The sequence below is a fragment of the Scleropages formosus genome, chromosome 11, assembly GCF_900964775.1.
Source record: "Scleropages formosus chromosome 11, fSclFor1.1, whole genome shotgun sequence".
Classification (NCBI taxonomy): Eukaryota; Metazoa; Chordata; class Actinopteri; order Osteoglossiformes; family Osteoglossidae; genus Scleropages; species Scleropages formosus.
Window position 1 is genome coordinate 30,116,555 of NC_041816.1, and position 23,152 is coordinate 30,139,706.

General features: G+C 46.4%; 1 protein-coding gene across 1 annotated transcript; it reads left to right on the forward strand.

The window, feature by feature from the left end:
• Nucleotides 1–1,147: 1,147 nt before the first annotated feature.
• clnk (cytokine dependent hematopoietic cell linker) lies at nt 1,148–23,129 on the forward strand. The gene is made up of 19 exons (XM_018735356.1): nt 1,148–1,305; nt 7,796–7,855; nt 9,483–9,538; nt 10,174–10,211; nt 10,535–10,688; nt 12,959–12,999; nt 13,566–13,611; nt 13,859–13,915; nt 14,660–14,691; nt 14,914–14,933; nt 18,949–19,017; nt 19,505–19,523; nt 20,175–20,199; nt 20,306–20,399; nt 20,744–20,775; nt 20,969–21,069; nt 21,533–21,610; nt 21,883–22,038; nt 22,692–23,129. The coding sequence occupies exons 1-19, from the start codon at nt 1,247–1,249 to the stop codon at nt 22,836–22,838; spliced, it is 1,284 nt and encodes a 427-aa protein (XP_018590872.1). The 5' UTR covers nt 1,148–1,246; the 3' UTR covers nt 22,839–23,129.
• Nucleotides 23,130–23,152: the final 23 nt, after the last annotated feature.

Sequence of the window (23,152 nt, forward strand, 5' to 3'; positions counted from 1 at the left end):
CACCCCTCATTCACCACTTTTTGAGCTCCCCCTCCACCACCAGTCAGCAGGCTGGACCCTTATGATCACGTCTACAGTTACCGAAAAGCTTCAGTTGCATGAATGTGTTGCCTCAATCACTTCTCGTCGTCAGCATGCAAAGGACCAAAAGAGACGAAGAAAGAGGTTTATCTTTAATGTAAATAATAAAAAATACTTCCAGTGGACAAGCCAAGACATGTGCAGATTCTGAAAGCCTTAAGGACGAGTCAGGATCAAGGTTAGCGAGCAGGACCTGTTCTCGGTAACACGCATACTCATCCTGTCATGATTCGCTCTTTGCCGGACTTTGACTTTCTGGATTTGTTTCCCCTTCAAGGAATCATAACACGACTGGATATGAGCAGAACAAAACAGTGCGTGCTGCTGCTCTTGAGGAGCTTCCTCTTTTTGTTCCTTCTGCCCCTCCCCACCTGTGTTAGGAGACAAGCAGATGAAGACACTCAAGCCTCACATCTGTCTTCAAGCCAGACTTTGGTCTCAGCGTCTGATCAGAAGGTGAGAAAATTACTATAACACATCAGATGACATCATCACCACATATAAGTGAACAAGTCCTTATTAGAACAGAAAGCCTGTTCAGAAGGAATATTTGAGCTGACCGGAGAAGTGCATGTGAGCGATACGGGGATCGCTGGAAAAGACCAATATCCTTTACATACCATCATACAACATTATTTTAGCCGCTTGATGTCCGCCTCATATCCGCCTCAACACCGACGAGAAACGACACTGAACTTTAACATGAAATAGTTTCCATCTTTGTTGCGACTATATTGTCAATGTTATTTCCGGCACATGTGTATTTTTGTGTGCGTGTGTTTGTGTGCAGCATTGTAATCGTCCGCTCGGTACTACTGCACCTACAACCTTAGCACAAGCTCCAGAAATACAGAGTAAAGTGTTGAGCGATTAAACTCGGGACCCCAGGTATACGGTCCTCTTTCGCATTTCACATGGTAAGGTCTCTGGTGTCACCAGTCAAACATCTCATCTGCAAAATCATTTTCAAAAAGGCTTGTCTATTCTTATCGGCTGAAACCGACCTTGTGGTGTTCGTGTCCACTGGAACTCATGACTCTTCCGCAATTAGGTGGAGCTTCTGGCGGTAGAGGTCAACAATGAAGAATTGTGAGCCAGTGCCTACTTCTCTCTACAAGTGAAAGGAAGACAGAAAAGAGCCACATCTCAGAGTTCGGGACACAAGATGAAGAGGACTGACGAATACGTCAAGGTCTGCAAGCGCCCTGATCGATTGGTCCACAGGTAAGATCTGTCGTCTATGGGAACGCACACCTGAGCTCACAAGAAGAGCAGCAGTGCGGGTTTATCTGATCACCGGTCAATGGGAGGTGACCCCGAGACACAGGTGGAGGCACTAAGACAGTTGCACCCAGTTTTTAAATCTCAGCTTTACTCTTGAATGCTACTCTTTAAACACATCAATGTCGCTTGAGTTCCCTCCCGGTCAGCGTCCGAAGGAGACGTCCTTTCACCTTTGGTACATGTGAGAGAGGAACCTGGTTCTCAGAGCCGCAGCTCACCGGGAAGCAGCGTACAGCACGGCTGTTGTCCCACGCTTGGGCTCATAGCTCAATTTAGTGGCGCAGGACTTGACTTGAGCTCAACAAGCCCCCAGGAAACCCAAGTCGCACATTTATGAAGCACCGGAGCGCTACACACTGCAGTGAGTGAGAACCGATTTCTCCGCGCCGCTTAATTTGAAGGCATCATGTTACTCCTTATTCTGCTGATAGGCACTCAACCTGATCTTCAGGCTTCTTTGACTGCATTGATTTATGTCTTACCTCATCACTGCAAGGTTATTATATCACACTGCGATACTATCTATCTCTTGGAATCAAAGGATAAGTGTGTGATCTGTCCTCTTGTGAAGCCAGCAGGGCAACACAAACATACATTTTTCATCAATGTCACATTCAAGGTCGCCGGATAAGTTATCACTTCTAACAAGTCCTTTGGAATTACAGGCAGATCCACAGCATGTGCTGAAGTTTAATTTCGTGGCATTGTTATTATTTCTGGAGCGAAGAGCTTGCAGGAATGACTGAGCAATACTGTGGAAACAACGCAGATGTTTTAAGGAATGTCTGAGCAGCAAAACAACCGACGTTTTGAGCAAGAATGGCAGCTCTTCAGTATGGCGCAGATGAGAGGACAGAGCGCTACGAATAAGGTACGACGTGACGTCAGTCGACCCGCAGGAGCTCCGCACGGCAGCGGAGATTAGTTTGGAGGAGGGAAGGTCCTTTACCTCATCATTCCTGGGTTCTCGCTGAAAACAGCAGCTAAATCCATGCTGAGAGTTAAGCCATATCTGAGATCATTTTGAGCATAGCGGGGTAAAATAAGGTCTGAGCTGATTTCTGTTTGAATGTGGTCGTGCAAAGGGGGAAGATACAGAAAGTCCAACAGAGCCTGAGATGAAGAATATGAACATGTTTTTGATGCGACTCTGACTCTGGTTGCTACTGCCTTTGCTGAAGTTCTAGGAACATGATAAAGGGAACTTTTGGGACCGGTGACAGGGAAGCCAAGGGCACATTAGGACATTTCCTACATTTTACAGAGATGGCAAAAAAGCTGGAGAACGTGTAGAAAACCAGAAGATTCTCCCAATGAAGCTGAGATTGTGATTCTGAGACCCTAAATCACAGTTCCTGGATCGGGGGCTTATCGTGGCAGACGGGCTTGCGGGATCTAGGGATCTCCAGAGCTATATCGTCGGGAGTAGTATACTCCTGGTAGGGTCTCCCAAGGCGAACAGGTCTGGAGTGAAGATCTAGACTAACATGATCCAAAAACCTCCATGAAAAAAGTAAACAGGAGAACGTTTACCCTGCCCCTGGAGCCAGGCCTGGAGGTAGTGTTCCTAGGCGAGCGCCTGGTGGCTGGGCAATCCACGTAAGCCGGCCAGGCTCAGCCTGAAAAGGTAACGTGGGGGGGCCATGTGGGTCCACCACCCGCAAGGTCCAACATGGGTGTCGGGTGCAATGCTTTTCAGGCAGCAGGAAGGGGCAGGGCGGCGCATGGTATCGCAGCCCCTTGCAGCAGACACTGGTTCTTGGCACGTGGAATGTAACCTCACTGGGGGGAAGGGACGAGGCCCTGAGGTGGGCCCAGGAACCGCTGAAGGGATTATATCTCCCAGTTGGCCTTGGAACAGCTGGGGATCCCCGGGTTGAGCTGGAGGAAGTTGCGGGGGGAGAAGGGCGACTGGGCCTCTCTGCTCTCCCTGTTGCCACCATGACCCTAGAAGGTCAAGCGGGCAAGAAAATGGATGGATGGATGGATGGATGGATGGATGGATGGATGGATGGATGGATGGATGGATGGATGGATCAAGGTCCTTCTGCCGGACCTTGTGACAGAGCACAGAGCTGAAGGCACCTGCACCTGAGAGCACAGATGTTCAGCACCAGAGTCACTTGTAGGTTTACCAGTTCTAGTGCCAGGAGGGGCCTGCTGTTGAGCCTTTGTCGAGATGCTTCGCGTGAGCATGGCTGAACATAATGATAATAATTTTGAAAGGATGAGGGAATGTGGATGGTGTGTGCACATATTTAGGCTTTATTGCTCCTATGAGTGTTGGCATATCACTGTTTACAACCCCTCCTCTTCCAAACTGCCACACACACACACACACACACACACACACACACACACACACACACACACACACACACACACACACACACTGGATTTACAGATCCTTATCTGGTCATCTTTAATTATTCACACTGCTGAATCACCTGCTCTTATCTTTCCCAAGAAAATTCCTATCATCACTTTTGGCCCGACCTGCTGTCTATCTGCACAGATAAGTATGGGAAGCATGATATTTGCTGTAACCAAAGTCAAGTTCGTGCCTTTGAGAATAAAACATGGGCATTTTTATAACACGTTGTTTCAATTTCAAGTAGATGTTTCTACGCAAAGCCACTGACCAATTCTATAGGAGGATGTTTTAGCAGAGCTCCTCAAAGCACAAGGTGGCTCCTCTGAGTAGAGTCATCGGCCGGAAGGCTACACTGACTCTTTCACCGCTGCGGTAGCTGATGGGCTGACATTTACTGGTGAAACACATCTTTGGGTAATCATCGAAGTGAACGGTGACTCTTGCATTAGGGTTACATTTAACAGACTAATTAAATGTCAGCTGAGCTCTGAATTGTGCTCTACGATCCTGGGCGTCCATGAATACAAGCTGTATAATGTAAATAAATGTCAACGATGATGATGACAGTAATAATAATACACACAACGTCCACAACCGCTTGTCCCGGAGCCTAACCCAGCAACACAGGGTGTGAGGCTGGAGAGGAGGGGACACACCCAGGACAGGACGCCAGTCCATCCCAAGGCAGCTCAAGTAGGACTCAAACCCCAGACGTGCCACACAGCGAGTACTAGCAATAATAATAAAAATAAATAATTTGAAGAAGAAGAAGATGATGAAGATAGTAGCAACCCTCTGAGCTCCCGTGAAGTAATTTTAAGACAGAAAAGTTGAAATGCAGACAGTGTGAGAAAAGAGCGAAAGACGCACATACACACCAGCATCGCTCCTCAAGGACTGCGAGCAGCCTAACGCCGCAGTCCGTGAGCCGGTGGGGGCTCCGCTCAACGTCTCCGTTCACCGGTTCTCCACTCTGCTCAGGTTCACTTAACGAGAAGCTCCGTCGTTTTTAGTGTACGTTCAACTCTGCACCTGCGTCCCCCATGTCAGCTCTCCGGTCGTTCGTCCGTATGACAGGAAGACGTACTTTGTCTGTGTAAATTTTACCTCACGCTTAAATTGATCTCATCGAGTTGTGAATCTGCAGAAACAAAACGTGTGGCTTTATTATCTCTTTGCTTTTTTATTACTTAGTTGCAGTGCTGCGTGACACCTGCCTCTTTTTATTCTTCCTTCCTTGTTCAGCTGAATGACTTGGATGAGTGCAGTTTGACCCCTGAAACCAGAAACTTCTCTCCGGGGCACATTGTGGGTCCTCACCAGGGCATCAGATGAACGGCTGAGTGACAGAGGCGGCTTCAAACAAGAATCAGTAAATATGAGAAGGAGATGCTTATCTGGTAGAGGAAGTGAAGCTGTACAATGACAGAAACCACGGGGTTTGAGAAGGGTGGGGGGGGGGGGTGGAATAAGGTGGGTGTCGACCAGGCGGCCAGGCGTTGACCTTGTGCTACACCTCGCTTGATGGATATAGTAGGAGTGTGACTTGTGCTGCACGAAACGTGAGCTCAGATCAAAGTGGCACAAACATTTGTTGTCGCCGTTCGATCGCCATGGAAACAGCGTGAGGTACGTTCATCAAAGTACGGCTTTACATCTAGTGACCTTTCTGTGTTTGCGTAGCTGGGAATAGGCTGCAGCTGCGGCAAAAAGAAGCAAAACGGCACCTCGGAAAGTGACACTTTTCACTTCGACTTTTCCGTCTTCTTTTCCTGCGTCTGTCGCCTTGTGCTCAGCTGCACTCTGTTTTACTATGTTTGGGCGTCGAGATGTTTCTCACAGTCAACTTGTGCTTTTCACTATGGAGGGTACAGGATACACAGGATACACTGGTACCACAGGATACACGGGTACCACAGGATACACTGGTACCTCAGGATGCACTGGTACCACAGGATACACTGGTACCTCAGGATGCACTGGTACCACAGGATGCACTGGTACCACAGGATGCACTGGTACCACAGGCTGCACTGGTACCTCAGGATACACTGATATCCAAATCTAGGCTGGAGGAGACTCCTCCCTCCCGTCTCCATGAAGGCAGTACGATGCGTATCGTACGTACGGTGCGCTGCTCGTCGCACAACAAAAGGCGTAAAGCAGCAAAGTGAGAAAAGTCGCAGCGGAGGAACGACGGGCGGCGGAAGGTGTTCTGTCGGAACCTGTAGGAAATGCGGGACCCGTTTCCTATTTCAAGAACACAGAAACCTGCCTGCTGTTCCTTCGCTCTTGGTTTGTTCTCCAGAAAACACCGTGCTTTTGGACAGGCGCAGCGGCTCTAAAGGCCAAATGTGACGCGAAGCGAAGCTTCCTCACCCAGGCGAGAGCAGTTAGAGACGGACACCCCCCCCACCCCCGCCCCCACGCCACCTTCGGCCGGCCCTGCCAACGCCGCTCTCCCTCCCGTCGTGAGCAAAATCGGCCGCGCTGCGTGAGAACGGAGGAAAGGTGCGATTTGCACGATGGCGCCGGTCGGCCAGCAGCCACAGGAAGCGCTAAGAGATCGACGGAGAGCTCCGAGCGCCAGGCGCCGGGCCGCGGGAGAAGGGATGGGCCTTGCTACATGTAGACAAGGTGCAGAATAGTTGCGGTGGGTGGCGGCGGGGTGCAGGGACACGTTGTGTCACACGTGCTGCAACGAGGGGGCCGAACAAGACGCGACGCGGCGCGAAACGCGGGGGTACGACAAGAGGCGGAAACGCTCGAGCTCAGAGAGCGGCGACCGGCAGAGGGGCGAGGAAGAGCTCGAAGCTGAGAGCTGAGCGCGAGACAAACGGCAGAAATGTGAGAAAGAGGCCTTAGAAGTGCAGGAGAGGAGCACATGGACGTGTTGGACTGGGAACAGTAATGAGCGTGTGAGGCCTGAGGGGTCTCCGCAGGTCAAGAGGCGAAACCCACTGAGACGCGGTAAACACTGTAAGCAAACAGTAAACGGCGAAATACGGGCAAATACGCAGATTCTCGGCAAAGCGCCGACACCTCGTGCGTCTTTCGTCCCCAAGAGTGAGTCGCTGCGTTTTCGCCCCGAGCTCCTCCCTCTTGCGTCCATCTGAACGGAGTCTCCGAGTTTCCCGAACGCGACTGGCCTGCAAATGGTGTGAATGTGGAGAGGAGAAAGCGGTTCGCACACATGAGCGTTTTACAGCGCTGGGAGTGACTTTGGCGCGACTTTTCTGTGGAATAATAGCTGTAAAAGTCCTTGTGTTTCAGGTCCTTTTTTCAGTCTCACTGCTCTCTTCAGCCCTCGTGGAGGTTAATGGTTCAAGGTGACAAAGTGGCAATAATTATTTTCCTTCTTGGCCACATGCAGCAGGTCAGCTCTTACACCGACAGTTTTTTTCTCTCTCTCAGAAAGTCTGTGCATTTACATTAAACGATTTAACTTATACTGCATTTACAGTACAATTACATCGTTTTGGCAATCAATGTAGAATGTTGTAGTTTCGTGTGGGAATGAGCTCCACTGTGTTTTTTTTTTTTTTCTAGAGAAAAACAGAGGAGAAAAAACAATTAGCGGGTGTGAATGATGCTTGAGAACACACCGCACACACCTCCTGCCAAGCGAGCTGTTAGTGATCCTACACCGAGCCTCACCTGGTCACTCATGGTACCCCAGGTACGAGCCCAGCGCTCGCAGGAAATATAAAAAAAAGAAAAGGAAAAAAGAGGGAAAGTGCAATATGTTACTACCATGATCGTATGATTTATTTTTCTCAGCGGACACATTTTTCAGAAATGTTCCGACCACACGAACTGCCGTTGTTCGGTAAGAGCTCAGCCTTACGCCTCCATTTCCGAAGCGCTTCACGGTGAACGAGCTGGAGGCGACTTCTGTGTTTAGGGGCTCCGTGCGTCATCCCCTCCGGACGTCAGTTGCCAGGGCTCTGGATTTCACACGTGAAAACAGAAGGTCCACATTTTGGTTTGGAAAGAGTGTGTGAGACCCCGTGCAGCAGTTTTAGCGTCACCACCCTTGTGACATCTCTCCAACAGCTCTTCACGCCTCACGCAGCCTCCAGGGAGCCAAGTTCTCCATCAGATCCTCTACAGCAGGTCAGTTTGTTTTTTTAACTCATATCACACTCAGCAGAAAGTTATAATAATTTTACTTGTATTATAATGGGGGGTGCAGTGGTGCAGTGGGTTGGACCACGGTCCTGCTTTCCGGTGGGTCTGGGGTTCGAGTCCCGCTTGGGGTGCCTTGCGACAGACTGGCGTCCCGTCCTGGGTGTGTCCCCTTCCCCTCCGGCCTTACGCCCTGTGTTGCCGGGTAGGCTCCGGTTCCCCGTGACCCCATATGGGACAAGCGGTTCTGAAAGTGTGTGTGTTTGTATGTGTATTATAATGGTGATCGGGGGGGGCGCGGTGGCGCAGTGGTGCGGTGGGCTTGACCGGGTCCTGCTCTCTGGTGGGTCAGGGGTTCAAGTCCCGCTTGGAGTGCCTTGCGATGGACTGGTCTCCTGTCCTGGGTGTGGCCTCTCCCTGTCCAGCCTCGCGCCCTGTGCTGCGGGGTTAAGCTCAGGTTCCGCGCAACCCAGCATGGGACGAGCGGTTTCAGATGATGATGATGATGACGATGATGATGATGATGATGGCCATTATTAACAGTGTAACGCCTGGTTCTGAACACTAGTTGTACAATTGAACTGCAGCCCATAGTAACAGGATTACAAAGTTATATAAGTACAGAACTAGAGCTTGATGACTGTAGAAGTTCAGAGTTTATGTCCTCAAGACCCGGCAGGACAGCAGCGGACTCACACAACAGACCAGCATCGGGTCCTGTAACCCAAAGGTTGTTGGCCTCGGTCCCCGAGGAGGCCTCGCTTTACTAGCCAGGTGTGAAGGGTTCGACCGAACTGCTCCCGTAGCGTTTGTAGCGGCACCGACGAGCGAGACGCAGGTTCCCTCCAGCGAAAGTGCTCCAGCTCTGCTAATGCGCTGCAAAGGACGCTCAGTTCTCCTTTCCCTCTTTTCAGTTGTCCTCAGTGACTTTTACTCATTGTGTTGTAATTGTTTCTATTACTGTAGTACAGAAATCCCTTCTCTTTGCAAAGATCTTTCCTCGGTGTGTGAAGGCAGACAGAAACATCTTACTATCTGCGGATGCTTTCAATGCACACACACACACACACACACACACACACACACACACACGTGTATGTATGTTATAAAAATATAATTGGCAGAAATGTTCATTATATTTTTATAACGCACAAGGGATATTGTACGCTAACATGTATGTATGTTAACTCTTCTATCAGCACATTTTTGTGCTTTTTCAAGGTTTGTTTCACTCAGAGGGTATTTGAAACACTCACAGTGTCCAGTAGAGGGAAAATTACAGTCATCCAAAAAGGAAAAAAAAAAAAAACAACTCACTTCTGAAGGTAAAACCAGAAGCTGGGGTTGAATAGACTCCCTTCTCCCAGGACAGCAGCGGATTACTATGGTTCTTCTTGTTCTTCTTCTTTTCTTCTCAGCTCACATTGAAAACAAGTATCAGCTGTTAGCCTGTCTCTCATCAGTCATTAACAACATTCCCTGGTATCTCGCAGTGACCACTAGGACAGCTGGGTACCAAGCCTATCAATGTACAGGAAAGACAATATGACACATTAAAGGACATACAGTTTATTGATACAAAGAAATAAATTATTTTTCTTTTTTTCAATTTCAGCCACAGACGAACCACTGAGTCAAATCAAGGCCACACTGATCTTCATCACTGTAAAGGTAACACATCAGTCTCTGGAATCCAGTCTCTTTACACTGTTATCTCTTCATTCACAACGCAATTGTTTACCTACATTTCACTATATTCTGCTTTTGTGAAAAGGGGACGTTCAGAATGTACTTTAAAGTAAAGCACCGAACTTCAGAGTCTGCATCCAAATCTGTCCTTCTGCTCATGTGACGCACTCTTTGTGTCGTTCTCTGAGACGTACGTCGCTTTGGAGACGAGTGTCTGCTAAACGAATGCATGTAAATATAGATGTAAATGTTCCCTTTTAACAAATTTATGTTCATCCTCAAACAAAATCAGTTGTGATGAATGAAAATTAGTAGAGTACTGATTACAGCTGCTGCTTCGGCACCTAAAGGTTGCAGGTTCAGGTACCGCCTCTGGCTATAGCACCCTTGAGTGTGATACTTACCCTACGTTACTCCGGTAAAATTACCCAGCTGTATAAATGGTAAATAATTGTATGTAGGCTGAAAAAGTGTCAGATAAACGTATGGCAGTGTTTCTGAAACAGGAAACTTCAGGTTGTACGCATGCATTTTTGTGGGTCCACAAAGAATATCTTGTGATGTGTGTGTGTGTGCGTGTGCGTGTGTGTGTGTGCGTGTGTCTGCGTGTCTTTCAGAACAACAAAGGAACCACAATGAGCTTCCACTCATAATGGTGAGTCGATGGTGTCGCACATCCGGTGGCCGATGGGCAGTTCTCAGCGCTCGCATGTGATCTAAACATTGATGCAACGAGAAATGTGCACCATTACACTTTCATGAGAGGTGGAACAATTTATTCTGTCTGCTCTTCTCTTCAAGAACCTTCCGTTGTACTGCTCCAGTCCCGCTGGCCAGCATTGAGACCTTCCCCTTTAGAAAACGTTTAATGTTTTTTGCACGTGATGCCAACATTCAATCTGTTTGAGTGTCACTGACCTTTTTCAAGTCGAGTTTAGATTAAAGAGTAACGGCTAATGGCATTCGCGCTCGACCCAGGAACGCAATCTGCACAGCAAACGGTGCGAACCGAGGCTCCAGCGCTTTCATGGCAGAATTGAGCAGGAGTACCACACCGTTGACGACCGAGAGGAGACGCTATCCGTACTCATCCGTCCGGCCCTACCCATTCCCTCCAACAGAGACTACGTTGGTGAGAATCTCTTTCCTCTCCAGTAATATTTTATACATAAATTTCTTTTATGAGTAAAGTATTTCATGTGGCCTATGCAGCAAAGCATGTTCGACCAAACATGGATGGTTTTCCCTCATGCGAGCGACACGGTGGCACAGTGAGTAGCACTGTTATCTCACAGCACATGGGTGGTGCAAAAGGACATGGGTTTGAGCCCCACTCAGTCTATGTGGGTTTCTTCTGGATGCTCTGGTTTCCTCCCACAGTCCAAAGTCTTGCTGTTCAGGTTCCCCATAGTGTGACAGAGAGAGTGTGTGTGTGTGTGTGTGTGTGTGTGTGTGTGTGTGTGTGTTCCACTAGTGTACGGATGAGTGACGCAGTCTAAGTTACCCTGATGAATAAGGTGTGTGGGCTGGTAACACTACATAGAGTTCGTTGGAAGTCACTCTGGACAACAGCATCTGCTAAATAAATAAATGTGATGGTTTCTGTGCTTTTGCTTACATTTTGTTGAAAGAAATAATGACGGTGAAATGTGTTGTGTGTCGCCTGTTATCTGAGGCTGGACTTGTCTAATTATAGAAGTGGGGAAGGACCACATGATTTTTATTTATGCCCTAATATGTAAGACCACTGAGCAGAAAGATGTACTTTTTTTCACATGACTGTAACACCAGAGACTAGAAGCTTTCCTTTTATCACTTTGCTGCAAGCACACTTCGGAAAAATGCATACAACTTTCAACAGTTCACGCCATTGAGGTTCATGAAATCATAGTTTACGTTTACATTCATTTATTTCGTGACTTCCAATGGACTCCAGCGTTATCAGCCCACACACCTTATTCACCAAAGTTTAAATGCAATCAAGTGAGTTTAATTAAACATAATAAAAAGAGTAGAGCTGGAGCAAAGAGACTCGGTCACACAGTGGATTCCGGGCCTGCCAGAGAAATTTGGGAATTTTATCCTGCACACCTTAGGATGGAGTCAGTGGATTTTTGCATGAGCTGAATTGTGTAAAGAAGCTTTTTTTCTAGAATATTCTGCACTGCAGAAAATTTATTTTACTATTCTGACATATAAAACTATACAAATAAGTATAATTTACATGCTCACCTCAGTTTCACAAGTGGGGTTGCGATGTACTGTCCGACTTCAGAATATGCCAGAAAATATACTAAACTTGAAGCTGATTCCAACATTGCTTGACTACAGTCTTGTGATGACATGACTACTGGTAATGAGTGCTTTTTATTTTGACCAGTTATTTCAAGGTAAAGGCAATCACACGTCTGTACCTGCTCTGGCTGCGGCCACTTCCTACCGACCTTGTGTTCCTCCACTGTGTTTCTTGCTTGCCATCTTGTGGTGGCTGTAAAAAGCTGAATTTTCTATTCATTTAAACCAGCAGTGACATTGTCATCAGCCTTTATTTACGACCTCTTTGTCCAAGACACTGTTACATAAGGAGCTTTACACTGATTTACTCTTTTATATGACAAGGTGTCCTTAGTATATCCATGGATGGTGAGTACCTTGGTCAAGTGAAGCAGGGTTTCAACCTGGACCTATCAGGCCAAAACTCTATGAACTTACTAAATAATAATAATAATAATAATAATAATTTATTTTTTTTATAGAGCACTCTTCTCACGCTTTAACACAGGCATACAGCAAGAAAAACTGATACAAACAACGAAGGCAGTCGGCTAATGGCTACCATAATAAAGTACTTTTATAGAGCTATAAGTATGCCTACTGGTCACTGGGGAAAGGAACAAAAACTCCCAACTGAAGGTTGAGGGAGAAAAAACCTCTGGGGGTCCAAGGGCCAGTGGTAGCCCACCCCTCCTGGGCATTCTAGAAAATAACAATTTGTAAGCCAGTGTGTAACAAGTAATTATAATGTTGGTAAATGGCATCTTGGATCCCCAGCTCGGCATCATAATAATAATAATAATAATAATAATAATAATAATAATAATAATAATAATAATAATAATAATAATAATAATAATAATAACAGAACACCATTTCCAGGACATCTGGTAGTCTAGTGGTTAAAGCTGCTGCCTTTGGACCCAAAGGTTACAGGTTTAAATCCCACCTCCAGCTATAGTGTCCCTGAGCAAGGTGTTTATCCTTAATTATCCTTAGAATTACCCAGCTGTATAAATGGGTGAAACATTAGAGGTATCTTACTCACTTTGGGGAAAAGAATGAGTTAAATGAATATGCATGAATTTAACAGCACTGTGACATTGTGCTTTATGTTATTTCTTCCAGACCGATGTATGTCTTCTAAGGACTCATCTCCAGCAATGAATGTAAGTGATATTGAAAATGAATTCAATGCCATACGGTTTTGCTATCCAGAAAGTCAAAAATACCCATAAAGGCTACATTTTCATCTTTTAGCTTGACCTTACTACAATTAAATAAACTTTAAAATATTTTATTGTGAATTTTTCAAGTATGACTATAACATAGGAAGTATATACAAAAAATAGACATTTGCCCCAAACATATAAACACATTCTAAAATACTCCAGTAAAGTCACCCAGCTGTATAAATGGAGAAATAATTGTTGGAGGACAGAATCAGCTAAATGAATAAATGTAAATTTGGAAGGACTGTGGGGCAAGTAGACACATTTAGGGTACCAGGCGTTCAGTCAGTTCCTGTCCAAGAGTCTCCACTTGGACTGAACAGGTCTGACTGTCCAGAGTGAGAAATGGAGCAACAAACTACAGCCCAGGGTCACAGGGCTCAAGGTCCTGGGGAAAGAACAGCTGAGAACTTGGAGCAAAAACCTGCACACATGGAGTCCTGCGTGAAATGATGCAGAAACCTGTGGACCCTGTAGAATAACGTGTGAATTGTCATTTCTAGAAAAGTCCCGATACTCCACCCAGAGTGCCGAGAAGGAATGTTCCAGGTAATCAATGACAGGGGGTGCTGTGTATCTGATTTTGACCATGATGCAAGATATTGTAGACAAATTTACTTCTTTCTCCCTTCCACCTAGTACCAGTGTCTGAGACGTGGAAAAAAAAAATCAGGCAAAGTTAAACCTGAACTGCTTATACAACGGGAGACCAAAAATAAATGTACTGTTATTATTATTGAAGATGTGTGTGTGTTATTATTATTATTATTATTATGTGTCTTATCAAAAAACGTAGGACCTGCTGTCCACAGAGAACTGAAGCCCAGCCGGCAGCAGAGAGCTCAGCAGGCCTGTGAGTAAGCCATTGCATACACTGTGTGCACAGGTGTGTCTTACCACATTAGGCCCTCCTCGTGCGCAATGGCCATATTATATTCCCAGAGCTGTGGAGTTTATCTGGTGTGATTTCACTGAGAAGCACCCTGTTTACATGGAGAAGAGGAATCCCTGTAGGTGGTCGGCGTCTCGCGCTCTACTGTGAAACACTCCTCGTACTGCAGCCCAGATTCTGCACTCTTCCTGTAGCTAAAAAATGAAAGGTGAAGAGAAACAGCACTTTATAGACTTCATGCAGCAGGAGAGGCCTGCAGCATGGCCGTGCCAGACAAATGCATGCACACACACACACACACACACACACACACACACACAATGAACAGTGGTGCTGTTAATGGTCTCATATGGGGAGGGAAATTCACCTGATCCATACACACACCAAACACACACCTTTCCCTGAAGGCACTGGCACACATGGTGTTCACACCAAACCCAGCAGTGCACCACTTTAGAGGCAGAGACACTCAAAAGTGCAGACAAGACTTGCCGTGTGTCGGTAAAAAGTACTGAGTGAGGACTTTGGGGAAGTGAAAGTGAAAGCAGTGCATGTGATGAGCTGTAAAAAATTGTGCCTTGTCAGTACTGGTTGTGTTCTTCCCTTCTGTTTAGCTGAACCACAGTAATATTGTGACACTTCCTTTAGTCATAATAACTTTGTCATCGGCAGCTTAATCACCACAATGTACTGTTATCCCTGCAGATGACAAAAAGAGGGCAGATCAAGATGCAGAGGTATAAAAATGTGTCTCCTGTGTCTCATGACTGAATATGAGAATGTGTAACACATGTAAAAGGGCTTTGATCTTTCACAACCAGTGCAAACTGTTGAATGTTCAGAGTACAGCCCAGACAGTAGTGCACTGCCATCAGAGCTCATCTACACACAGAATTCATCGCTCACGTGAGGTCTGCAAATGGCGATGGCCTAATGCTCCTTCTCCCCTTCTCTTTCAGAGCCTGTTCACTTCCCAGAGGTAATGTTCCCTTTACAGCATCTCCCCTGAGCACAGTTTCACAATACAGGCCAGGACAAGAGAGCTGAACTGTGCGTGTAGAATACATTTACATTTACATTTATTCATTTAGCAGATGCTTTTGTCCAAAGTGACATGCATCTCAGCAAAAGTACAATTTATGCATTACATTAAGAGAAAGACAGCTACAGACGTGTGACTTAAGTAAACCTAGTTTGTTCCCTACCACTTGCTGCACCAAGGTTCATTGTTCAAGTAGGTGCATGTGTATTTTTTAAATAACATTATAAAATACACAAGCCAACAAAAACAATGCCGGAGTAGTGGCTAAAAAAAATGCTTTATCTGGTGATGCTCATGAAGTTACGGTGCATGAACATTTACACCGTACATGAGCTGGAGATATCTCGGGAGAAATGGGTCCGGAAAAGAAATGGTTTCAGACCCTTCTTGAATGTAGACAGAGTTTCCGCAGTTCTGAGTGAGAGGGGAAGGTCATTCCACCACAACGGAGCCAAAACCGTGAACCTTCGAGCTTTGCCTTTTGTGCGCTGGACCACCAAGCAAGCAGAAGTAGACGAGTGAAGGGGTCAAGTTGGGGTGTACTGGTTGATCAAGACCTGTAAATAGCTGGGAGCAGTTCTATTGATGCATTTGTCTGCATTTGTGTGGGAACACACTGGCAAATCAAACACAACTCGTGTCGCAGCATTTTGTAGAAGCTGCAGAGGTTTGATGGCAGTAGCAGGAAGCCCACACAGGAGAGAGTTGCAGTAGTCCAGTCGGGAAGTCACCATGGCCTGGACCAGTAGTTGAGCAGAGTCAGCTGTGAGGTAGGGACGGATCCTACGAATATTATGCAGGATGTATCTGAAGGACCGGGCTTTGTCTTCCATGTGCTGAGAGAAAGACAGACTCATGTCAATCGTTATTCCCAGACTCTTAGCTAAGGAGGTAGGCAAGATGAGTGAGTTGTCCAGTTTGATCGATAGATCATGACAGGAGGACGGGCCAGCTGGGAGGTAAAGAATCTCTGTTTTGAAGAGGTTGCATTGGAGGTGGTGATCAGACATCCACGAAGAGATGTCCGACAGGCAGGCAGCAAAGCATGCAGAGATGTCTGATGCACCAGGTGGAAAGGAGAGGAAGAGCTGAGTATCATCAGCATAGCAGTGGTATTTGAATCGATGGAAGGCTATGACCGGACTGAGGGAGGTAGTGTAGATCGAGAAAAGAAGAGGACCCAATATCGAGCCCTGTGGAACACCGGTTAAGAGAGCCAGAGGAGAAGAACGAGAGCTCCGCCAGACCACTTGATAGGATCTGTCAGAGATGTAGGACTCAAATCATCTTAGTGCCACACCTTTGATCCCAAGCTGGTTAAGAGAGAAGAGTAGAATCTGGTGGTTGACTGTGTCAAATGCCAGAGACAGATCAAGGAGGATGAGGACCGAGGAGAGGGAGGTGGCTCTAGTGGCTTGGAGAGCATCAGACCCCGCCAGAAGGGCCATCTTAGTGGAGTGACCAACTTTGAAACCAGACTGATAACCATCGAGGAGACGGTTCCGGGTGACGAAATCAGACAGTTGATCACAGACCGCCCGCTCTAGGGCTTTAGACAGGAAGGAGAGAAGAGAGACCGGTCTGTAATTTTCAACCAGACTGGGATCCAGGGAGGGTTTTTTTAACAGAGGTGAAATTAGAGAGGTTTTGAAGGCAGCTAGGAAACAGCCAGAGGAGAGCGAGGAGTTGATGATCTTAAAGATGAAGGTGGACAGTTGCAGGGAAGTGTTCTGTAGGAGTGACGATGGGATCGGGTCAAGCGAGCAGGTGGTGGCTCTGCACAGTATCATGAGGTCAGAGATTTCTGATTCGGAGAGCGGCTTGAATTCGGAGAGGATAGCTTTGCAGGGAGGTCTAGCATGAACCAGGCAGGTTGATGCTGAGAACTTTCTCTCGGAAAAACAAAGCAAGGTCCTAAGCAATGAGAGAAGAGGGAGGAGGAGGTGGCGGGGGGCACAGAAGGGATGAGAAGGTCGCAAAGAGTCCGTGTGGTTTGTTAAATGCAGACTGTATTTTGTTGTGGAAGAAGGAGGTTTTAGCTGAAGAGACAGCAGACTGAAAAGCAGCTAAGAGTGACTGGTAGGCAACCAGGTCCGATGGAGTTTTGGATTTACACCATCTACATTCTGCAGCCTGCAGTTTGGTCCTGTTAGCACATAACATATGAGACAGCCATTGGGTAGCGATGGGGCGTGCTGGTCTAGAAGACAGAGGACAGAGAGAATCAAGGGAGGAGGATAGGGCAGAGAGGAAAGTGTTAGCGGCATCATCTGTAGAAAGATTCGAGAATTGCACAGCAGAAGGGAGAGCAGCCAGAGAAGGAAAGGCAAAGCTGGAAGGCGACAGAGATCTTAAGTTGCAGCGAAAGGTAACAATGGGAGCAGAAAGAGGCAAGGAGTTAGTGATGAGGCAGGGTTGAAAGGAAATGAAGAAGTGGTCAGAGACATGCAGCGGAGTGACAGAGAGGGCAGGACAGCCACAGCTGTGGGAAAATGCAAGGTCAAGACAGTTGCCCGCTTTGTGAGTAGCAGGGGATTGGGACAGGGAGAGATCGAAGGACTGTGGGAGCAACAGAAGGCCGCTTGCATGAATGTCATCGACATGCAGGTTGAAGTCACTCAGGAGAATCAAGGGAGTGTTGTCCCCTGGCAGAGAGCTCAACAAGATGTCAAGGTCATCCAGGAAGTGGCCAAGAGGGCCAGGAGTGTGATAAAGAACAACCACAACAAAGGGGCAGTGATAGAGACAGCATCCCATTCAAATGAGGACAGATCATGCAAATGAAGAGGAAGAATAGAATATTCCCACCAGGGAGAAATGAGCAGGCCTGTGCCTCCATCTCTGCTGGAGGAGTAAGGGGTGTGAGAGCAGTAGTAGTTAGTGCAGAGTGCTGCAGGTGTGGCTAAGTTGTCTGGGGTGATCCAGGTTTCAGTTAGGGCCAGGAGGTCAAGTGAGAGATGGGAGGCGTAGGCTGGTATGAAGTCAGCTTTTCTCACAGTGGACTAGCAATTCCAGAGTAGCCTATGGAGAAAGTAAAGCAAGATGGAAAGTTTGACAGGTGAGGATAGACCGGGTTAGTGTAGCAACAAGAGTGCCCAGGTCTCCGGTGGTGGCGAACTCGCACGGCTCACTTACCGTAGAAGACTTTGAAGGTCGACATGTTGGGCGCATGATCCATTGAGGACAGCTGTACAGGTGACCTCCCTCGGTGGACTCCCGCAGGTAGACTCCCTTGTCTTTGCACCCTGAGTCTTCACACCAAGAGGCTGCTGCTACGGATCACCAGCCGCTATTTAAACCAGGCTACCGCTAATCAGTGGAGATTCCTAATCGAAACTGAAACTACTCCAACAATAGCGAAAAAAACAAACAACCAAACAGATGCGATTAATCAAACCACAGAGTCACGCCCACTCCCTGCTACAGGACACGGAAATGATCCGGAGAACATTCGCCCAACAAACCACTAAATACTATTCAACAAACAAATTAATTACAGTGTCACGCAACACTACACAGACGCACAACCGATTGTGTCTATCCGCACAGCTACAGAGCACGAATGCGCGTCGGGAAAAAAGCGGTAGCAAAACAACTACACTTACCTGAAACGCCGCGTACAACAGCGATGGACCTCCAACGCAAAATATACAGAGCAACAACTACTATCCTAGTGCATACATAAGCTTTTTTCTGTTATTAAGTTCATGTGTACTGCACATTTAACACGTGTTTATGTCTTTCTGGGAATTAAAAGGTTATAGCAACACACATCCAGTGAAATCATCTCTAGAAACGGACATATGTGAATTAATTAAAAAGTGATATCTCAGACATCTGTCACAACCTCAGGTTTCTTCAGTACTGAACTCTGTTGGCTTTGTAAGAAGCGACCACTGTTCTCTGTTGAGTGATGTCCTCTTGACCGCTTGTTGGATGCTCCTTGTTCCAGGCACCTCATTTGGACCCCCAGAAACCCAGAGTCTCTGCTGCGGGAGTCTCCGTGCCTCACCAGTCTTAGGTGAAGTGTGTTACAAAAGTTTTCTATTTTTTATATACATTGTAATTGTGTTTTCCTCACTTGTAATCAATTTTTTCATTGATTACATGGACAATAAAGCAAATTGAAACTGGCCAGATGCTGAACATGTTCCACAGCTTGTTTCAAGTTAATAAAAAAGTAAAAGAAGTCCTGTGACTGACTGGCTTCCCGTCCATGGCTTATCCTGACCCACGCTCTACGCTCTCAGGATGCGCTCAGATAGTGCGTAAAAGGAACGATAAAATAAAAATAGATTAAATGAAGTCTAGCTGTGAATTTTTAACTCATTATGTGTCAACATGTTCTTTTGGTATATTCATTTTTTTTTAAATTCAAAGTTGATCCTCAAACACGAGTGAGAAAAGAAAAAGGTATCTTTGTTGTTACATCTTCAGGATCTATGATCTGGAGAAAAATCCAAACTCTGTCACCACAGTTCAGTGTCTCTGTTCTTCATTTCTTACAGGCCAGGAGATCACTCACACGTAAGTTACACATTAACTGAACATTATTTAGATGAAACCACTTTTCAGATATGACCAAATTACTCAAGCAGTTTGAACATGTCTTCCTTCCTTCCTTCCTTCCTTCCTTCCTTCCTTCCTTCCTTCTTTCACGAGTATATTTCACCCTGTCCTTTCTTGGGCTCTCTTAAGATCAGATGAAGTTCAGTGCACCAACCCAAGCAATAGAGAAATACAAAGTGAGAGAGTTTGACAAACCTACTATAAATACTATCCTAATATGACAATTATATACAGGAATGTGTGTGAACCCATCAAAGCCATATGAGCATAGAAGTGGGAAAAAGTGAGGGACTAAAATGTAAAGACGTGTCATCGGTGACACTGTAATCCATATTACTTTTGGACATGTACTGCACTCTGTTCTGGACAATACTGATCATGACCTGTCACTAAATTGAAGCATTTAGACTAACACTGGAGTTCTGTCAGTGAGCAGCATGTTCATTAGCTCTTCCGCACTACCTGACCGGGGTCCCTGATGGGGGGGCTGCTCGCGAGATCTTGGTCTCAAGTGCAGCGTCTGGTGAAGAAAGCTGTGCTACGGTGCAGATGTGCACAACGACGCCTCATTACACGTTCGAGTACTGAAACATGTTTGACTCTTTGCAGGCAGCGACTCCCAGTCCCCGCGGAGGTGAGTGTGTTTCTGTCTCACCGAGTGAGGTGCTACCGTGTGACCGCACACACCGCAAGGCTCCCGTCGCTCAGTCACCGCTCTTGAAGAGACCGCTGTGTTGCAGGACTGTTCAAAGACGAATGCACGAGAAGCAAGGCGCCCCCCCGCATGCCCCGATACTCCCAGGACCTCGAGTTCAGAGAGCACGTGGATTTCGGGTACAACGCCGACCTGTCGACGTCCACTGCTGTGGGAGCGATGCTCTTTGACATGAGGGAAAGCAAACATTTGTTCATCAGCCGCATTCATGGGGCAACTGGGGCAGCAGGTAGCGGCGGAGCGGTTTGAGCCACTGCCTTGTAATTAAAAGTCCCAGTGAAAGGCTCATGTTCAACAAGGTACTTACCCTCAACTGATGCAGTAAAAACTGCCCAGCTGTGTGAATGGCTAAATAACGAAGAAGTGTTGTACAGAAACCAAAATGACAAGTTGTTCTGGAGAACATTTTGAGTATTTTGACTGTCCAGTAAAATATTCTGTATTTTCTCTTTCCCCTGTTCAGCTTCAGTGCACAGAGGAAGAATTACTTTGAAGGTACGTTTTACTGATCACGTTTCAAATCGGAGCAACATGTGCGTGTAATGCATTTTGTTTTTATGCTGTTTTTCAGCTGCACATGGAATGTTTTCCATGGCTTTTGAACAACTGCTAATGTTAACTTTTTCAGATAGTGGCATGACACGAGAAACAATGGGTGTGTGTGTGTGTGTGCATGTGTGTGTTGCAGCTGCAGGCGCACACAGAGGGAACCATCAGGTCTTCACGACGCTACAAGCGCAGGACGACATCAATGTGCACAAACACATCCGTAAGGCCAGACCTGCTCAGGTGATGTCCTGTTTGATGGACGCACACGATCCATAAAAAGACAGTTATGCTAATGTCTTGTGCTCAGCTATCTGGCTCCCCTGGTTCAATTCGCTTCTGTGTAGGACAAGGACATAACATATAGCACTTGAGTCAAGAAAGCCAACTTTGTGGACATATATAACACAGAATGATATGACAAAGCTGAAGGAATTATTGCCTCTTGCTATTCTGTACACCACAGGTAAATGCCTACGATCACAGAAGGACAAGGCTGAGAGGTTGCTGCTGCTGTTGTTGTTGTTGTTGAAGCCCAGCAGTGAACCACCATGTTTTACTGAACCAGTTCAATGGTACTGAGTGAGCTCTTAGAGGTGTAAGGAGAGCTGGGACAACCTGGTGACTTTGGCCCCCTTCAGGCAGAGGGACAGTAGATGACTTCTTGTGGTTTGGTACCCTGTGCTGAAGGGTCTGGTGCTTTCAGATGTGTGACATGAAGAGCTGGTACATCGGCGCGTGTGAACGGACCAAAGCGGAGCAAGCCTTGTACCTCAACAAACAGGTATCTTCTCCCGCTCGGCGCTCACAGTCATTTCGTCTTTCATTACCAATGAAAAAAAGATGTCAGTGGCCTGCTAGGTTAACACGTTCAACCCGATTGCTACCCGATTGAACTTGAACGCTGCACTTCTGTGCAAATGGATCCACGAAGCTAGCGAAATAAACGTTGGCTGTATCTCCACCTAAGGCAGAATTTCTTTGACAAAGGCAAAATATTGGTCAAAAAAACAACCCCAAAGAGAGCGAACGCTGAAAGTGCCATCTGCCCAACAGGACGGGGTCTTCCTGGTACGGGACCACTCCAAGACCACTGAGGAGGAGCCATTTGTCCTGGCCGTGCTGCAGGACGACAAAGTTTACAACATCAAGATTCGCTTCTTAAAAAGCAACCAAAAGTTTGCCCTGGGGACCGGACTGAGGACGAATGATGTGAGTGCAGCTCTTGGCCCTTTTACATTTACATTAATATTAATGTTTTTAGCAGTCGCTTTTCTCCAAAGGGACACAAATATCAGAGAAGAAGGCAAAGAGTTCTTTACACCAACAGAAGGAGACATCTGGATGTGGACACGGGATTCTTCGGGACAGTCAGTTGTTCTCACAGCAGTGTAAAAACCAGTGTACATTACACCGGTAGCTGCGTATAGTGTTGTTTTTGTTGTTTTTTTCTTAGCAGACTATGTTGCACACGTGTGACGCGACACAAGTTCGGAAGACTCACTTTAGCTTCTTTTCGCACAAAGTAACTGCAGCTGACAAAAAGCACCGCCTTGGTATCACGACCATCCTTTTTACGGCAGGGGGCCTCCCGGCTCCTGCTTTATTTCTTCGAACACGTTGAAACACAGCCCGGTCTGTGCACAGTTTGCATGTCCTAGCGGCGTTTGCACGGCTTGGCTCAGGCTGCTCCGGCCTCCCTCCACACTGCTGTGTTGTGCACATGGAATGTAAACACTGAACTGACTTCGTCTGACGTATCTAGCTGGCATTGTGAGTTGAGCTGGACAGAGGCATCAGCTAAATATAAATTAACATTAATCAATGTCCACACCCCTTTTAACTCTCTTATTCCTCACCGCCAGATGTTTGACTCGGTAGAAGACATCATCAAATTCCACACCATATTTCCAATAAACCTAATCAATGGGAAGGATCAGTCAGCCTGCAACAGAAGGTGCACCTTGACCTACCCACTCACTAAGGAAAAAATGACTCAGCTATTGGGCTAGATTATGACTGACAAATACCTGTTCTCCAGAAAACAAAACCATTAATTCTGACCATTTTTACTGAATTCCAAAATGTTCAGTACCGCTAATTGTTTCACTTGATTTTATTCAGTTCTTTAATCTGTTGACTAAGGACCGTTGATGCTGATATGATGCTTAAAATACCTGGCAGGACAGATACTTAAAAATACTTAATGTGTGTGTACAGTTGTATATCGACATCATGCTGATGTTGAACTTCAATTAAAGAATACACATGTAACATTTTAATTGAATTAGTTAAAACTTAAGACCACAAAAAGAAAAATTCTGTC

Excerpts from the sequence above, each read along its gene's own strand:
- clnk (XM_018735356.1), top strand. The coding sequence starts at position 1,247 with ATGAAGAGGACTGACGAATACGTCAAGGTCTGCAAGCGCCCTGATCGA. Across the intron at positions 1,306-7,795 it reads CCTGATCGATTGGTCCACAG|CTCTTCACGCCTCACGCAGC; the intron begins GTAAGATCTGTC and ends TCTCTCCAACAG. Across the intron at positions 10,689-12,958 it reads CTCCAACAGAGACTACGTTG|ACCGATGTATGTCTTCTAAG; the intron begins GTGAGAATCTCT and ends TATTTCTTCCAG.